The sequence below is a fragment of the Podarcis pityusensis genome (assembly GCF_964106645.2).
Source record: "Podarcis pityusensis genome assembly, chromosome: 1".
NCBI classification, from domain to species: Eukaryota; Metazoa; Chordata; class Lepidosauria; order Squamata; family Lacertidae; genus Podarcis; species Podarcis pityusensis.
In genome coordinates this window covers 122,288,982-122,306,837 of record NC_138028.1, presented here as the reverse complement: position 1 = coordinate 122,306,837, position 17,856 = coordinate 122,288,982, and the positions used below count along the sequence as shown (strand labels likewise).

Genomic DNA, 17,856 nt, shown 5'->3' with positions numbered 1-17,856 from the left:
TAGTTTTGGGACAGGGCTATGTGTACAAGAACGGATCGCAGCAATTACCTTCCTTTTCCTGCTGCACAAAAAGGAACAAGACTTTCAAAGTCCCCTTGCAAAATTCTCACTGGCTTTTATAGGAACATGTAAGTCGCTAATTATTCCCTCGCCCTATCTCTTCACTTTTAGTCCACCCAAAACAAGCAGTTACAGAATAAAAATGTGCCCTCGACATTTTCCCAGGGTAGTTTAAACACACACACACACACACACACACACACACAAAATAGAATTGTACAAAGGAATTTTTGCATCCAAAGGGACCATTTCCTGAAATGTTCCTTTACAGGGAAATATATGTATCCAAATAACTACTGGCCTGCTGCATCACATATCCCTCAACACAGAAGGGAAATTATGGTAAAATTGACAGCCTATTTACTTAGTCTGCAAGCTACATTATTTAAAACTGGATCTATTTTTTAAAAAATACCAAATGAAAAAATACTGAATATATTTCCATGTTTTTGCTAGGTTTAGTCATTACCTCCATAAGCCAGAGTGTGTGTATACATGTGTTCATTTTTCTGACTATCAGGAAATTGTTCCCTAATGGCAACAAGATCCATTAGACAGGGCAAGAACATTCCAGAGCTACTGGCAGGAGTTTCTCTCCGTGCTATTTCCCTCCATTAGGAAGATCCGAACAACAAAACACAGTTTATGAGGCATCTGAAAACAGCCAAAAATAAAATAAAAATTCCACCTACTCAACAAAATTATTTGTGTTTAGGTCAAACGATGCTCTAGCGCACAAAAAGACCCAAACCGTATAACTGAGCAAGACGTGCACAAAATTGTTGCCAGTGCTCCTCAAATGGAGGTAGAGAGGATCATGATTTGCCTGAAGAAAACCATGATGGAATAAAGGGCAACATCCAATGTCAGTCACACTTAAGTGAGGCTTACTTTATTTCAATAGGTTTACTATGAGCATAACGGGAACAGGTCTTCTCTGCGGTGGCTCCTAATCTGTTGAATGCTCTACCCAGAGACGCTCGCCTGGCGCCATCATTATATGTCTTTAGGCACTAGGCAAAACATCCCTCTTTACTGAGGCCTTCAGCCATTAAATAATCTATGGTCTGTTAAAGAAAGGGGACTGTCGTTATGATTATTTTTATTATTATGCTGTATACTACGCAAACTATATACTATACAAGAACACAGTCATACCTCGGGTTAAAGACGCTTCAGGTTAAATCTTTTCAGGTTGCGTCCCGCGGCGACCCGGAAGTACCGGAATGGGTTACTTCTGGGTTTTGCCGCTCAGGCATGCACATAGCTGTCAACTTTCAGATTTGAAAATAAGGGATCAGCAGCCTCACCTGTCCCGGGGACAGTCTACAGGATATCTAACAATCCGGGATAGCAGCGGGAAATGGCGCTGGGATAAGGGAATTTCCCGCCAAAAAGGGAAGGTTAACAGCTATGCGCATGCACTCAAAATGACGTCACGCGCATGTGCAGAAGCGGTGAATCGCGACCCACACATACGCGTGTTGCATTCTGCTCAGGTTGCGAACGGGGCTCCAGAACGGATCCCGTTCGCAACTGTACTGTACACTTGAGTGTTCCAGTTTGCGAACGTTCTTTGGAACCCACATCTCCGACATGGTTTCCGAACGTTTGGGAAGTTGAACAAACTTCTGGAATGGATTCTGTTCAACTTACGAGGTACCACTGTGCTACTATGCTTTTTAATTATGTTTTTATTATTATGCTCCATAAAATACAATTTTAATGTTGTACACCACTCTTGAGATCTTTAATAAAGGGCAGTATAGAAATCAATTTTTTAATAACAATAACAACAACCTAGCCTGATAAACATTCAGTGTTTATCTAGCATGGCACTGTGGCTGCACTCAGCAAGCCCCATTTAACACAACGGAATAAGCAAACATGCACAAGATTGTGCTTCAATTAACTGATCTACAGCTGAAGCTAGACAGGAGCCTTATGATGAGGATGTAACATCAGTCAAATTCCACTCCTAAAAACATTCTCCAGTAAAATGAGCCCGATATTTATAAAGTGAAATATTTAAATTCAGATCGGTGTTTTCTCCCCCTGGTATTCTGCTGAAATAATACCTGCTGATCTTCTCAATGAAAAAAAAAATTAAGTAGAGACATCCTGGTCTCGTAAACTTTTTGGGGAAAAGCTCTCCCCCATCCTCATGGGCCGGTATTTTCCTTTTACTTATTTCAGGGAAGAACATGTGTAACTGTGCAAAAGGCCAGCTGTGTGTGTTTTACTGCCACTATAACTAAATGTAAAAGAAAATCTATATATGCAGGAATTTATTGCGCCTGTTCCACTGTAGAAATGCTGTGAAAAGGGTGAACACCAATTTCAAACTGCCCATTGAAAGCAATAAATAAATAAAACTGGGGCAGTGAAGGGGGAGATGGAACATATATCTATTTTATCCTGATTACTGGTCAACTTTTCCTCTCCAAACTCACAACTTCACAAGCTCCACTATATTGTTTCAACTGCCCTCATATTTTAAGTGACTACTACAGAACCTTTGATAAACCGGACCATATTTATTCAGAACGCATTGTATTTTAAGGGATTTGTTTTTCAGTTGGGAGAGTGAGGCAGAACATAGCCGTTCACCAAATGAAGCCTTAATGGTTCTTTCCTCTCTCACGCAAGTCGGTTTTAGCAATTACAACTAAACAGAACAAATTAAAATACAGTACCTCTATCTTAATTCTCTTTGGTGACAGTTCATCCCTTTCTCCACATTTAGACCTAGGAGATGAAAACACATTTTGTTTTGTTTTTACTAGGTAGCGCACACTTATCTTCAGAAAAAGAAACACCTTGGAAAAATCCTTGCCTGCAACAGAGAGATAGAAAACTGAAATTTCTCATTTAAGCCTCGATTTCCAGATAGGTTCACAAAGCATGTCCTGTAGTTTAAGAACCTGACGTAAGGTTCAATCTTGCTGGACTACCATTAGAGATTATGGGCGGTGGAGAAAGATTTGAATGTTTAAATGCTCCTTTGTATAAAAAAACCTCCCTGTACAAAGGAAGCTAGCGTGTCGGGGTTGGGGTCAGATTTTTAACTTCAACCCTGTTGAAGCCACCTGATCTACGGAAAGTACAATTTTCTGCAACAACTAGGAAAAATGTGGTGTGGAAATGCCAAGACTCATGGGCTCCCAATAGGTGGGGTGGGGTGTGCACAATTCAGGGTCCGCAAACTTTTTCAGCAGGGGGCCGGTCTACTGTCCCTCAGACATGGTGGGGGGCCGGACTATATTTTTTTTGGGGGGGGGGGTGAACAAATTCCTATGCCCCACAAATAACCCAGAGATGCATTTTAAATAAAAGCACACATTCTACTCATGTAAAAACACGCTGATTCCCGGACCGTCTGCAGGCCGGATTTAGAAGGCAATTGGGCCAGATCAGGACTATGAGTTAGGGAGGGAATGGGACTCTTGATTTCAGGGTCGTGGGGGTTGGACTAGATGACAGGGTCCCTTCCAGCTTTAGATTTCTATGATTCTATGACCCTGACTGCAGAACAAGAAAAATAAAAACAGGTTTTCTGATACAATAAACCTCATTAAAGCAATTAGGATCTCCCCTCCCTTTTTTTTTTTTTTTTTTTAAAAAGCAGCTTACTTGGTAGTCCGGTAAGTGTATTTGTAGGTAACTTCTCGGGATATTTGTCGCGCCAGTGCAAAGAGTTCGTCCCTCCGGGTCAGCAGTGCGTTATCCTTCACACACAATTGAGCAGCGGCTTCGTTAACTGTGAGCTGGAAAACAAAAGACAAGGGATGCTTCGTTGCCTTAGCTGTATCACTCTTTTGAGGAACATGAAACCCTATGTGTATCCCATTACTGTTGCAATGTACATAAACAACATTATAGAGTTTCACAGAGAAATCTGGAGGGCTTTCTTCAGATTTCTGGCATCACGCTCAACACAGTTGCCACAGTTTTATAAAGATACGCACACGCACACACCCCGCAAAAGAAAAACAACCAAGTTTTTAAATGCTGCTAGGTACCTTTGATTCCCCCCCCCCCCCCCCGATTTGAAGTTACCTAAATTCCCTCGGAAGTAAGTTGGTACTTTTAAAAAACAGTTATTAGATCAGGGACAAACTATTTTGTTTAAAAACAATGCATGCTTTTAAAATGAACTCAGGCAGACCTCAGGGATTCTGCTTGAATAATAATAATAATAATAATAATAATAATAATAATAGTCCTGAGGTCGACTCAGGGGGCCGGCTGTGTAGCCAGTCCCTTACTGCGCCCTGTGAGCACCCATGGGATGAACTGCTATGACAAACGCCTACATTTTGGTGTGATCTAATGCGATCCCCCAGAGTGTCTGGAGATTTGGCTTCCTCTGCAGCGAAGCTTTAATAGGCTGCTAACTTGGGTTTTATTTCTGAGCGAACCATCTCAAGTTAATAGTGTTTGCACAAAATGGCCAAGTGGCCTAAACCAGAGGTTTTCAACCTTGCTGAATCCACGGCTCCCTTAACCAACTACATTCGTTCTGCTGCAACCCTGTGGGGCTCAGGAGCCCAGTTACGTCACCCCTTGCCTGCAGAGCTGCCAGCCTCTCACCCCTTTTTTTGGACACCCTTGTGGAGGGTTCCCTCAGCCTCCTCTCGTTTGGGAGTCCTCTGGGCAGCAGCTGCTGCCATCTCTACAATAATCTTTATTGTCACTGTCCCATACAGAACAACGAAACTGAAAATCTACAGCAGACATTCCGAAACCAACAAGCCTGCTATCCCAGCTATCCCAGCCTGGTTAGCCCCCTAAAAAACTCTGATACCCCATAATTAAATACAATATACGCCCATAGAGACTACCTTACACTGCATTTAAAACCAAAATCGCATTTGAATAGAAACTTTCTCAGGCGGCTAGTCCTAGTCTTTATAACCCTGTACCTTCTTCCAGAAGGCAGAAGCTGAAAGAGATCATTTCCGGGGTGCGCACTATCCTGCACTATCTCTGCAGCTTTCTTATGGCACCTGGAAGCATAGATTTGATCCAAGGTAGGGACGCGGGTGGCGCTGTGGGTTAAACCACAGAGCCTAGGACTTGCTGATCAGAAGGTCGGCGGTTCGAATCCCCGTGACGGGCTGAGCTCCCGTTGCTCGGTCCCTGCTCCTGCCAACCTAGCAGTTCGAAAGCACGACAAAGTGCAAGTAGATAAATAGGTACCGCTTCAGCGGGAAGGTAAACAGTGTTTCCATGCGCTGCTCTGGTCCACCAGAAGCGGCTTAGTCATGCTGGCCACATGACCCGGAAGCTGTACGCCGGCTCCCATGGCCAATAAAGTGAGATGAGTGCCGCAACCCCAGAGTCGGCCACGACTGGACCTAATGGTCAGGGGTCCCAGGGGGCCACTAGGGGGCCCATTGGAAGATGGCTGACAATAACATTTCTCCGACCCACACGAGGTAATTTGGAGGCTATGATGGGGGTAATTAGCCTCCTTAACCCCCCCCCCAGGATTGTGGGGGGGACGGCCCTTGCCTGCTGTGCCCTTTACCACCCCTGAATTTGTGGGGGTGGGGGCACTAGGCACAAAGCCCTCCTGTGGGATTTCGGCACTCCTGGATGCCGTCCCTGATTCACGCCACTAGATGCAAGAACTTCAAAAGAAACAATTTGGATGAAAGGAATGCACATATTTCAAGAAAGAAGGGGGAGTAAAGACTGCTAACAGAAGAGATCTCTGACAAAACAAGATAAGAATAAAACATGAGAAGATACGCCAAGACAAGGTACGGCAAATGACTGATGGGGGAGGGGGGGAAACTCTCCCTTCTTCTCCTATGTGATTAAACAAGAATCCCCTCCCCTCACGAGTCAGAAATGTCGTTTTAAGGACTTTAGCTGTGGATTTAAGGCTGTGTGGAGATAAACTTTCGAACCAAAGCACGTTTTAAGAAGAGCGTGGAATGTGTAAGAGCTTTGGAATGATGCAGTTAAAAATGCCGTCGCCATATTGGGAAGTTCTGTCGGAGGTCTTGAGTCTGGGAGGAGAAAGAGAGAAATAGAGCTGTTTATATATTGTGGGTTAAACTCCTCAGTGGGACTTAAGAGTGACAGTTTTACGAGACTATGATGGAAAGAGTGATGTTATCTATGAAGGAGATGATATAGGAAGCCATCTCGATTTGAGGATTGGAAGAACGGAAAATTCAGACAGGACTATTATTACTAGTGGTGTTTATCAGCTTAAGGAGACTATCAGAAGAGATCATAAAGAAAAAAGAGAAAATATATGAACAAGATGTGATGTGGAAACAGCAAGATAAGATGGGATAGAATTATGAACTCTGTTTGGACTGATTTGGACTGACTGGGACATTAACGCAGCAGCAAGAAGATGATCAGAATTCCCCTTCGGATCTTGAAATATGGGTCCCCCCAACAAAATTTAAAATTCGGCTTTGTAATTCGGAATTTATGTGATATGATTTAATTTGATGTGATTGGCCAGTTAATAAAAATTATTTTTTAAAAAAAATGGTCAGGGGTCCCTTTATCTTTAGGGAGAGTGCAGCCAATTATTCTCTCTGCAGTCTTTACAACCCTGGACAACATTGTTTTTCCCCTGACAATGCAGCTCCCAAACCACACACACTGGTCTCTGGTCTGCCCCACCCCTGCCCCAAAGACAGAAGCCTCCCAGAGGCACCGTTCGCTTGCGGAGCTTATAGCCAGGGCTGCTGCAATAAACAGCTGTGCAAGCCTTTGGGAGGCAGAGACGCAAAAGAGCATCAGAGGAAGGAGGAAAAGAAAGAGGGACAGAGGCCAGTCTTGCCCATGGCACCCCTGACCATCATTCAAGGCACCCCAGGGTGCCACGGCACACTGGTTGAAAACCACTGGCCTAAACAGACTAATGGGAGCTCGGAATCATTAAGCAGGTGGAACGAACCTCTAAATAAGTTTCTGATGGGTTGCCCAGACCATTTATATCAGAGATGGAGCTACTGTTCCAAAAACCAATCCGTATCCATCAAGAGGCTGGTTTTTACTAGTCTGAGATTCCCATAGAAATGGGAGACTTCACCCTCAGCCTTCATCGTCTCCTCAGAAGACAGTAAGGGATGGATGGATGGATGATGATTATGATAAAAGGAGAAGGAAGAGGAGCAGCTTGAGTCTAAAGATGCCCAGTTATCATACTCCCTGTTCTGCTTATGAGAGGGCTGTTTGTGAGCTGGAATAGGAATGTTGCGTGAGAAAAACGCTCCAAATTCAGATTAAGTTTCCATTTGCACAAGGTGTTGTGCAAGATTTTATACGGGCTGCTAGAGTTCATATGCTATGGCCTATATATTCCTTATTTGCCATATTTTTCATTCTTTTAACACAACGCCCATTGCACTGTGTGCATATAACTTTTGGATCCAAGCCAATATAACCTGTATTATTAAAAATGGAGAAGTGAAAGTTGCCAGATGTACACTTTCTGTTATGACATTCCCAACTGGGGGATGTGTGTGTGTGTGTGTGTGTGACCTTTCCCCATCTAACCACTTCTCTGTGAATGAAAAACAGAATATAATGTCACAGACTGGCTCCTGACATATTATCTGCATTCACTCGCTGGATTAAGACTGACACTATAGCTGCCAGTTCCAAGTCACAACACGCTCTACATTTGCCTGATGTTAAATAACCTCATGTGTGAGAGAGAACTGGCGTCAACTAGGGTTGCCATCAAAATTTCACCTGAAGTAGTTCAAAACAGATTTGGGGTTCCCTGGTTAGGTAAAACACCTGAGGAATTTTGAGGGAAGTCCAAAGTATCTCCGTAAGGCCAGCAAAATTCCTCAATGTTATTCAGGCCAACATCCCCTAGGCCTAGGTTATAACTGAACTTCCACAGATAGGCAATTCTCAAGCAAAATAAATGAGTATTTTTAAAAAAACAAATCCCAATAGAAGACTGTCGATTTTTCCTCTGGGGTCTCATATATCAGGGATGTCCAACAAGTCGATCTCTACAAGGTTTTTATAGATCGTGGTCGATCGCTGGCCCCATTCCGGCCCCGGCCCCTCTCCCTGGGCAGGCTTCTATTGTTGCATAAGAGAAGCCGGAGTTTAGAAACAGAGGCTGTTATCTGGCCAGCAATCATAAGGTTAGTGGTCAACAACTTTGAATCACTGCCAGATTTTAACTTTGAAAGTAGATCACAGTCTCTCAGGAGTTGGCCACGTCTGTCATATATGATAGATGCTGAGGTTTATTTCATTGCTGGCTATTAAAATGATATGGCCCTTTCATTTCAACAGTATACCAAGGTGGTTGACAGAAGAGAACAACAATGTACAGTGGTATCTCTGGTTGGGCACAGGATCCGTTCCAGAGCTCTGGTTGGATCCTGAGGTGTGCATATCTGGAGGTGCTGCTTCTGTGCATGCACGTGGCGTGGTTTAGCACTTCTGTGCAAGCGCACAGCGTGTGGAGCACTTCTGCGCATGTGCACGGTGCGTAGAGTGCTTCTGCGCATGCGGCGAAACCCGAAAAAATACTTCTGAGTTTGCCACGTGCGTATCCCAAAGGATACAGAACCAGAGGTGAACGTAAGTAGAGGTACCTCTGTACAGTCGTACCTTGGATCTTGAACGCCTTGGCTCCCAAACAAATCGGCCCCCAGAAGTGAGTGTTCCTGTTTTCGAACATTCTTTTGGAAGCCAAATGTACGACGGGGCTTTTGCGGCTTCTGATTGAAGCCGCGATTTGGTTCTCAAACGTTTTGGAAGTCGAACGGACTTCCGGAACGTATTCCGTTTGACTTCCAAGGTACAACTGTATACCAAAATATAACAAGAAAAGTCTTATCAATAAAACAGTGAGGTTTTAGTAGCCAGAGATGGCAGGAGCAGGGATTAATAACCAGGAAAAGCTTAGGGTAAAGAGGAATGCTTTTAATGGCTGGCAGAAGCACCCAGCTGTTGGTGCCCACCTGATCTCTAGGGGGAGATGATTTCCCAAGGTGGGTGACCCCAGAAAGACAGCAGTTCTCCATACCACTATAAGGTGGAGACCTCCAGGCACCAGGCAAAATTTTGCACTTAGCTTATGACCACTTGCGACTAAGTGAAGATACCTGGGCGTCAGGATGGCGCCTGACACCTCCACCATCTGGGGATCATTGGATCGGGACTGTTTTCACACGCTAATGCCCCATCTGTAGAATTAACTATCAGTTCTATTTCATTTGCACAATCGGAAACCTTCATCTGGTTGTAAATATTAATAATGAGTCTTTCTGTAAAAAACCACACGATTTAAATCAAGTCTTACTGATTGGCTTGGATCAATTGGATTTAAATCAAATCCCCCTGCCCTGTGACAAAGTCATTCTCCCCTCTTTACACTTTATAATATTCAACACGTCAAATGCCTATGTACATGCAGCAATGCACAGAGCTAGAGGATTCTAAATTTTACGGACCCAGCAGCCCGAAACCTTGTCCCACTGCAACATAAAGAAATTACATTAGCCAAGGCTGAGCCCAATATTCTTTCCCCTCTTCACAATTTCCAAAGTGCCACACTCAAGACCAACAGCCATGAATTCCTCTCAGTGACTACAAAGACCTTGGAATGAATCTTCGCATCAGGAACAAAAGCTAAATGAAGTGAGAATGTGGTGGCTTATGCTGACATTCGCTACATATTGTTCTGTCAGTCTACAAGAAGATAAGATTTGGAGAATCAAGCAGGTATTATAAAAGTCTCTGAACACTGAGAACTTCAGAAAGAATGGATTTCATATGAATTAACACTATGGCAAAACTCTTGCTTACCCAGCAGAAGCTGTCTTAGAAGACTGCAAAAGGATCTTTGAAGTAGCTCACACAAGAGAGCTGCTTCAAAAGGTGCTTTTGCACAGCTTCAATTGCCTCAAAGCTGACAAGCGGGGACTAAATTCTGCTGCCTTGGGCAGATCTTATTTCTGCATATCCTCCATTGCCTGCAATCATAAAACAACATTTAAATCAGTGGGATTCACCTCCAAATGAAGGTATTGTCTCAATATAAAAAAGTGGATATAAGATTTAGTCCTATTCACTGACATACATCCTTTTTAGGTCAGACTAATTACGTATCTCCTTTCTCCGTGGATGCAACGCATCTTAAACACACACACACATTATGGTTGTTGATTTAAAATCACATACTTTTATTTCAGTATGTCAGGGCATTTCGTATCCTATCTTTTAAAAATCTCTCATCAGAACACAAATCCATACAAAAACAAAGAATCTGTTTAGGTCAGATAGATTTTATTGCTTCCTTGAGTAAGGAAGATTTGGTTTTCACATGCTGCCATGAAAGGCCGAAACTAGTACCACAAATAATCAAACCATAGATCTGACTCATTCTATTAAGAGCCACAACATTCAAATATATAACAAGAATGTGATCTAGTTTCATTTACATTAGATCTTATACCAGAGTAATGCATGCCGTTACTAGGGCCCTGCGGGACTTGACATCTTTCCGCAGGGCCTGCAAGACAGAGCTGTTCTACCAGGCCTTTGGCCAGGGCACAGCCTGACTCCCTCCTTCGGCAAGCTCTGGCCCAATGCTTGCCATTGGTTTGATTTGAATTAATTTTATAATGAATGATTTTAGAGTGTTGTGTTGTGTTGTACTGTTGTACTGTTTTATTGTTGTTAGCTGCCCTGAGCCCGGCTTCGGCTGGGGAGGGCGGGATATAAATAAAATTTATTATTATTATTATTAATGCAAAACTCTTGTAGGTTGATTGGTGCCTCAAAAAAAGGAAAGGAGATGGAAATTGAACTACCACCAGCTTAGACTTACAATGCCATAAATAGAGGGTAGAGAATCCTTTCCGGCTCCGCAAGGCAAATCTGACTGGTGGGTAGGTGCACCCATCTGGTGGAATCCTACACGCTTTGCATGTCTCACAGAAGCCATCTTAGAACATTGCAAAGCATCTTTGAAGTAGCTCACACAAGAGAGCTGCTTCAAAAGGTGCTTTTGCACAGCTTCAATCCCCCCACAGCTGATGAGCGGGGACTAAATCCTGCTGCCTTGGCTACGTGATCTTGTTCTCTACTGGCCAATGCAGGATTAAACCTTAACCTCCCACGCGTCAGATGACATCACCAGTGATGTCAGCTGAGGAGTGGGTGGACACAGCTTGAGGGAAACGGCATTGGGGGCCAAACTGTTCCCCCTGACAGACCAAGAGTGGCAAGCGTCCCAGAGGTTCGTCACTCCTGCCATAAACCCACAAGTAATCCAGTCATGTGACAAATTAAATGCTATAATTCGGAGGATACTTTTTTCAAATAAAACATGAGCAAGTTAAAACGCATTTCACTGCTCTTACCAGTGAAATTCTGCACCTCACAGCTGGCTGATAAGATGCTGGTAGTGGGGTTGTTTTATAAATAACCGTAGCATTTATAGTTTTAAAAATGGAGTGCAAGTGATGTTTGTGGGGCTCTAGAGTGCTATACACAGGACACGCAAAAAATAAGCTCCACTACCTCCAAAAATAGTAAAGAATAAAAAAAATACAAGGTTGTTGATACTGAATTCTTACCAGCTGGGGTGACGGTCTTTTGGATTTCTCTTTCTTCTTATCACTGATATATTATTGGTGTATGTTTTAATTATGGTTTGTAATCCGGCAAACTTTTATGAAATTGTCACACCCTTCGGCTAGTACAATAAACTTACTGATGATGGTGATGATTTATCTTGTTACTGCAGTCCTTGATCAGCCCAAAGGTGATCATTATGAGTGATGGCACTCATGAGTGAAGCAGCGGGTGAAACACTCACAATAGCCTTTAGACCAGGACTGGGGAACCTGTGGCCCTTCAGACTCCCATCAGCCCTAGTCAGCATGGCCAATAATCAGGAATTATGGGAGTTGTAGTTTAGTAACATCTGGAGGGCCACAGTCCTGTTTTAGACAGTCAGTCACCAAGGAACTTCTCTCTAGGAATCAAATGATTGCAGACACCCAATATCCAGAGCAGAGGTGGGGAATCTGGATCTGGCTGGCAGATCCACCTGGGCAAAGCCTGGTTGATGTGTGGGGCCACCCTCCTGCCACATACTTGATGTCACAAGGACTTAAGTAACTCATTTTGCCCACACAATTCTCAATCAGCCAAATGCTCCTCCTTTTATCGGTATTTGCATTTTTTTTGCCTAGATATTCTTGGAATTGAAGAGCCCAAAGGCATTTTCTAAAAAAGATTTAATTTTGCGAAAGTATTTGCTCGGTATGTGAACTGGAATTCCTCTTCAGATATAAGAGGGGGGAAATATAAACTAGTCTAGGTATCATGTTCATTTTAAGAGTGTTGGCTTTTCCCCACATGGTCAGGTTCAATGACTCCCATCTGTCAATCTATTGATACCTCATGATATATTTTGTTGACATTTCATGACACTAATTTAGATAAGTCTCGTGGCATTAACATGCCTAGATATTTAATGTTGCCATTGCAAATATAAACCTGGTATTGTTTAAATGTTTGAACCAAAAAGTTGTTTCCTATTAACATCAACTCCCAATTTGGACCAGTTTATAGTGTATCCAGAGATATTGCCAAAAACATCTATTTTGCCCACACAATTCTCAATCAGCCAGTTCACTCAAAGGCATAGCCTGCGAACCTCAGAACATGCCACGTCAGGCACAGCACTCCAGAAGACCAAACAAACAGTTGTTTGCTTGCCCTAGGGTATACAGCCTCGGCCCAGTATACCTGAAGGAGCGGCTCCACCCCCATCGTTCAGCCCAAACACTGAGGTCCAGCGCCAAGGGCCTTCTGGTGGTTCCCTTCCTGTGAGAAGTGAGGTTACAGGGAACCAGGCAGAGGGCCTTCTCAGTAGTGGCGCCCGCCCTTTGGAACACCCTCCCATCAGATGTCAAAGAAATAAACAACCACCTGACGTTTAGAAGACATCTGAAGGCAGCCCTGTTTAGGGACGTTTTTAATGACTGATGTTTTAATGTATTTTTATCTCTTGTTGGAAGCCACCCAGAGTGGCTGGGGAAATATTATTATTATTATTATTATTACGCACAGGGCTTGGCAATTGTGGGCACAGCACTTCCCAAGCACTGCGAGTCAGCTGACTGCCTTCCATGCAAGCCCCACTATTGCCTGTCCCAGCATATATGACATCAGCTGGCAGACCTTATTATGTTGGAGGTTCTGCATTCCCACTCGAGGGACAGAAGACCTTACAACAGTCAAGCGTTAGAAACCGAGATAGAAAAGCTATTCACCACATGGCTCCTGACGTTTTGCAGGCGCCAAAACAAAACATCTAGTCACTTTTTTAAAAAAACAGCAAAACTTTTTTATTCTTCTTCTTGAAAAGCATGAACCACTCTAGTGCTATGTGAGCCAGGTGATCTGAGGCATGGTGCCAGCCTAAGTCCTCGTCTTTTGCCATTGGCGTTATTACAGAGGGCCTTCTCGGTAGCAGCGCCCGCCCTGTGGAACACCCTCTCATCAGATGTCAAGGAAATAAACAACTACAGTGGTACCGTGGGTTAAGTACTTAATTCTTTCCGGAGGTCCGTTCTTAACCTGAAACTGTTCTTAACCTGAAGCACCACTTTAGCTAATGGGGCCTCCTGCTGCCGCCGTGCGATTTCTGTTCTCATCCTGAAGCAAACCCAAGATACTATTTCTGGGTTAGCGGAGTCTGTAACCTGAAGCGTATGTAACCTGAAGCATATGTAACCCAAGGTACCACTGTATCTGACTTTTAGAAGGCAGCCCTGTTTAGGGAAGATTTTAATGTCTGGTGTTTGGTCGTGTTTTTAATATTCTGTTGGGAGCCGCCCAGAGTGGATGGGGAAACCCAGCCAAATGGGTGGGGGTATAAATAATAAATTATTATTTAGTGGGGCCAATGGCCAAGAAGGCGGTTTCTGTACATGCTGAAGAGGGAGGGGAGGGGCAGATGGGACTCACTAACCTGGGAAGGTAGCCTAACTCTGATATTTTGGTGCCATGCTGCCCTGCAGACCAGCTGACTGGCGAGGCATTGCAGCCATGTCAGCCAGATGATGTTAGGCCCCAAACATCTCCACTTCCTCGCAAAAGGCGGGTTGCCTGTCGCAAAATGCACCCGGCACCCGGCTAATTTTGAACGCTGGCTTACAACAAACCAAAGCAGCCTGTATGCCCTTTGAATAACACTGGCTACTTTCTTATAGGTCTTAGCGATAGAACCTACGACACACAAGATTCCTACACCTGCAACTCAACATGATGTTTTTATGCAACACTATCAGCAGTTGCCAACATCTGCCAGACATAACCTGCTTAAGGGAGAGGATGATCTGGCTGAGGTTTGGCATTTTACAAGACAATAAAGATTTTAGTTTCTTTTGAAATATTATCCAGGAACTCTAAGTAGGAAGTTCCACCAAGGTCAAGGAAACAGTCCCAAGCAAAAGCATATAGGATTGCATCTTAAAGCGTTAATTTTATTAGGACAAAAAAAGTTGGTCATCCACAAGTTGGGTGGTTATGTTAACTTCTGAAAACAAGTTAAGAAACAACAAAACAATCAGACAAACTTTCTATATCATTCATTACAATGCATCAAAGGTTTTTACGGTGCTAAGAAGGTTTCTATAAATACGAACAATTCACTGAACAGTTCTTCTCTTTGGCTTTTTTCCATTGAACACCAGTTAAGTCTACAGTTAGAATTAAGAAAAAAGTAAATTGAAAAGCAGAAATGAAAAAAATACCACCAACTATTAAAAACATGTGTCAGCTCTTGAAGGCAGCTGTTCTAATTAGGCAGCAAGCCAAATTTAAGCAGCGTCTGAGTCAACTTTCACTGGTTTTTCACCTAGGCTGCCCTAGGGAGAGACCTTTCACACCAATGACAGCTTTGCATTCCAACTTGGGAGGTATAGGCAATCATTGCAGATAGGCGATGGAAGAAATTTGGTGTTGCTGTCATTGCTGCCCTTGTTAGTCAATTACACCATCGTGAAGGGAGAGGGGTAAGTAAGATCCACATAAACATTGGCATTCTTTGCTTAATTGAGTATTTGACTGCAATTAAGTAATAGGCAGTCAACTGATTTATCTTTGGCCAGTCGATTACAGTGGTACTTTGGTTCCCGAACGGCTTAGTTGTCAAATAAATCGGCTTCCGAACGCCGCAAACCCGGAAGTAAGTGTTCCGGTTTGCGAAAATTTTCCGGAAGCCAAACATCCAACGCAGCGTGAGTGTAGGAAACTCCTGCAGCCAAACAGAAGCCACGTCTTGGTTTTCAAACGGTTTTGGGAGTTGAAGTGACTCCCGGAATGGATTAAGTTTGAGAACCAAGGTAGCACTGTATAACCTAAATCTGACCAAAAGAATAAGTAAAGGTAAAGGGACCACTGACCATTAGGTCCAGTTGTGGCCAACTCTGAGGTTGCGGCGCCCATCTTGCTTTATTGGCCGAGGGAGCCGGCGTACAGCTTCCGGGTCATGTGGCCAGCATGACTAAGCCACTTCTGGCAAACCAGAGCAGTGTACGGAAATGCCATTTACCTTCCCGCCGGAGCAGTACCTATTTATCCACTTGTGCTTTGACGTGCTTTTGAACTGCTAGGTTGGCAGGAGCAGGGACCGAGCAACGGGAGCTTACCCTGTCGTGGGGATTCGAACTGCCGACCTTCTGATCAGCAAGCCCTAGGCTCTGTAGTTTAACCTATAATGCCACCAAATCCACAGATGAACACTTTAACCTTCCTGGCCATGCTACTGGTAGATCCCCGCGAGGTTTTGGTAGATCGCGGGTCGATCTCTGGCTCCCTTTCCTCATCTTCGTTGAAAATGACTCCTGCTCCGCCCTCCATTGTTGTCTGATCAGTAGAAGGGAAGATGGAGCTTTCTCTCTGTGACTGTTTTCATTCAAAGCTATATTATTGTGAGTGACGTTTTTCCTTTGCCCCTTGCCCCTTTAACCCTCTCCAAAAACGGAACATCCCTCCTAAGAAAATATTTGTATAAAAACGGGGCTTTTCTCCTCCCTAAAAAAAAAGTGGGGGTAGATCATTGCCAGATTTTAATTCTGAAAGTAGATCACAGTCTCTCAGGAGTTGGCCACCCCTGTCCTAAACAAATCAATTTAGGTGGGAAAATTGGAACAAAATAGAAAAACCTATGTGCAAAGCCTATTTGTTTCAACTATGGATTTCACTCTCATTTAAAAACTTGATGGAAGAACGAAAACGCATCACCGGATGAAGATTCCACCTCAAAGTTTTCTTCTACAATCCAAGCAACCACAACTCAAAATATGCTTCCTTCTGTTCAATCCATTTCAGCATCTGACTATAGCTCATGCTTGTAAAAAAAAAAAAAAAGTGCTAAATTTTTAGGTGGTGCACAAATCAAAACCTTTTTTTTATCTTAAGGAAACCATGGCTTTGAACCCAACTTTTGTACCTTCCTTATAAGGGAAGCAAAATGTTTTAATACCATTGGATTAGCGTTTCACATCACAGTGCAATTTGTCTGCATCCCTGAAATGGCCACACTGCTATTCAGACATTTGTTTTATCTGAAGATAAAACAGAGGATCTCTTTCGTTTTAGACTATAGTACACACGTTGACACGATAAATTTATATCCATCATGTGGTACAGGAGAAAATGTGTTTGTCTAAACGAGTTTTTTTAAAATCCACAAAACTGCTCAGGAAGCTTTTCGTCGAGAAGAAAAGAGTTTTGCAGCTTTAAAGTCAGAGGACCACTGATTTCCACAGAGCTCCAGCCAGTAAATTTAACTCTGGTGGATGGAAGTACTATTACAACGCCCTTCTTTTTTCATCTTGCATTTTCTGAAAGGAAATACTTCGCTAGTTTTCCCCAAATTGTGAGGGGGGAAATGTTGCATCAACTGTAAAATGAATAAATGCTGACACAATATTTGCTTTGTGTTGCATGTACTGTAACTGTTCATCAATAGTACCCACACAAACAAGGATGGTTAAACCTGGAATTTAAAGCTACAATGTGCAACATAGAAACATGCAATTTGGTAAAGAGATACTCCTGAAGCGAATGACAAGATGCATTCCTTTGTGAATTGAGGGACTTAATAATTTAGAGAATTCGGCCTATAGTCTGCTAGACCCTTCCTTAGAGATGCAGCTGTTCTTTGCTTGGACAATGATCAAGATTAATTTTAAGACTCGTGTATTAGGCCTTTCCTTAAGTGCCCACGGTTCCTTTGGTCAAACTCAGAGTTTCCTAAACTTGGGTCTCAAGCTGTTTTTGGACTACAGATCCCATGAGCCATAACCACTGGTTCTGCTAGCTAGGGATGATGGAATTTGTAGTCTAAAAAAACAGTTGGAGGCTCAAGTTTGGGAAACTCTGGTCTAGCTTAACGGAACAGGCTACTTGCACTGCCAATCTTTACCAACCAACCAGAGCAGGAAACAAAATGTTTAGTCTAGGCAATATCACTTTAGTTAAGATGTCAGACTCTGCAAGATCACACAGCAACCTTCAACAATTTTGGGCCAGGATATCTGAAAGACTGCCTTATCCCAAATAAAGCTGATTTAAGAGCTAGCTGTTATGCCCCATCCAGAGTTTCTGTTGGCGAAAACAGGGGCAGAGTCTTTTTTGTGTTGGCACCCTGGTTATAGATCTCCCTTCCTAGGAAATTTAGACTGACTTCATCTTTGTTTAGCTTTAGGAGGGCCACTGAAACTTTCTTATAACACCCAGTTTTGGGTCAGTTTTTAAAGG

At 43.2% G+C, this 17,856-nt stretch overlaps 1 protein-coding gene across 1 annotated transcript in view; it reads right to left on the bottom strand.

Moving 5' to 3' along the window:
• Positions 1–17,856, bottom strand: part of NAB1 (NGFI-A binding protein 1) — a 48,502-nt gene that overhangs the window by 16,578 nt on the left and 14,068 nt on the right. Inside the window, exons 3-4 of the mRNA XM_080971429.1 lie at positions 3,694–3,827; positions 2,757–2,808 (exon numbers count right to left, since the gene is read on the bottom strand). Of these exons, the coding sequence (XP_080827555.1) occupies positions 2,757–2,808; positions 3,694–3,827 (186 nt within the window). The remainder of the gene's footprint in view (positions 1–2,756; positions 2,809–3,693; positions 3,828–17,856) is intronic.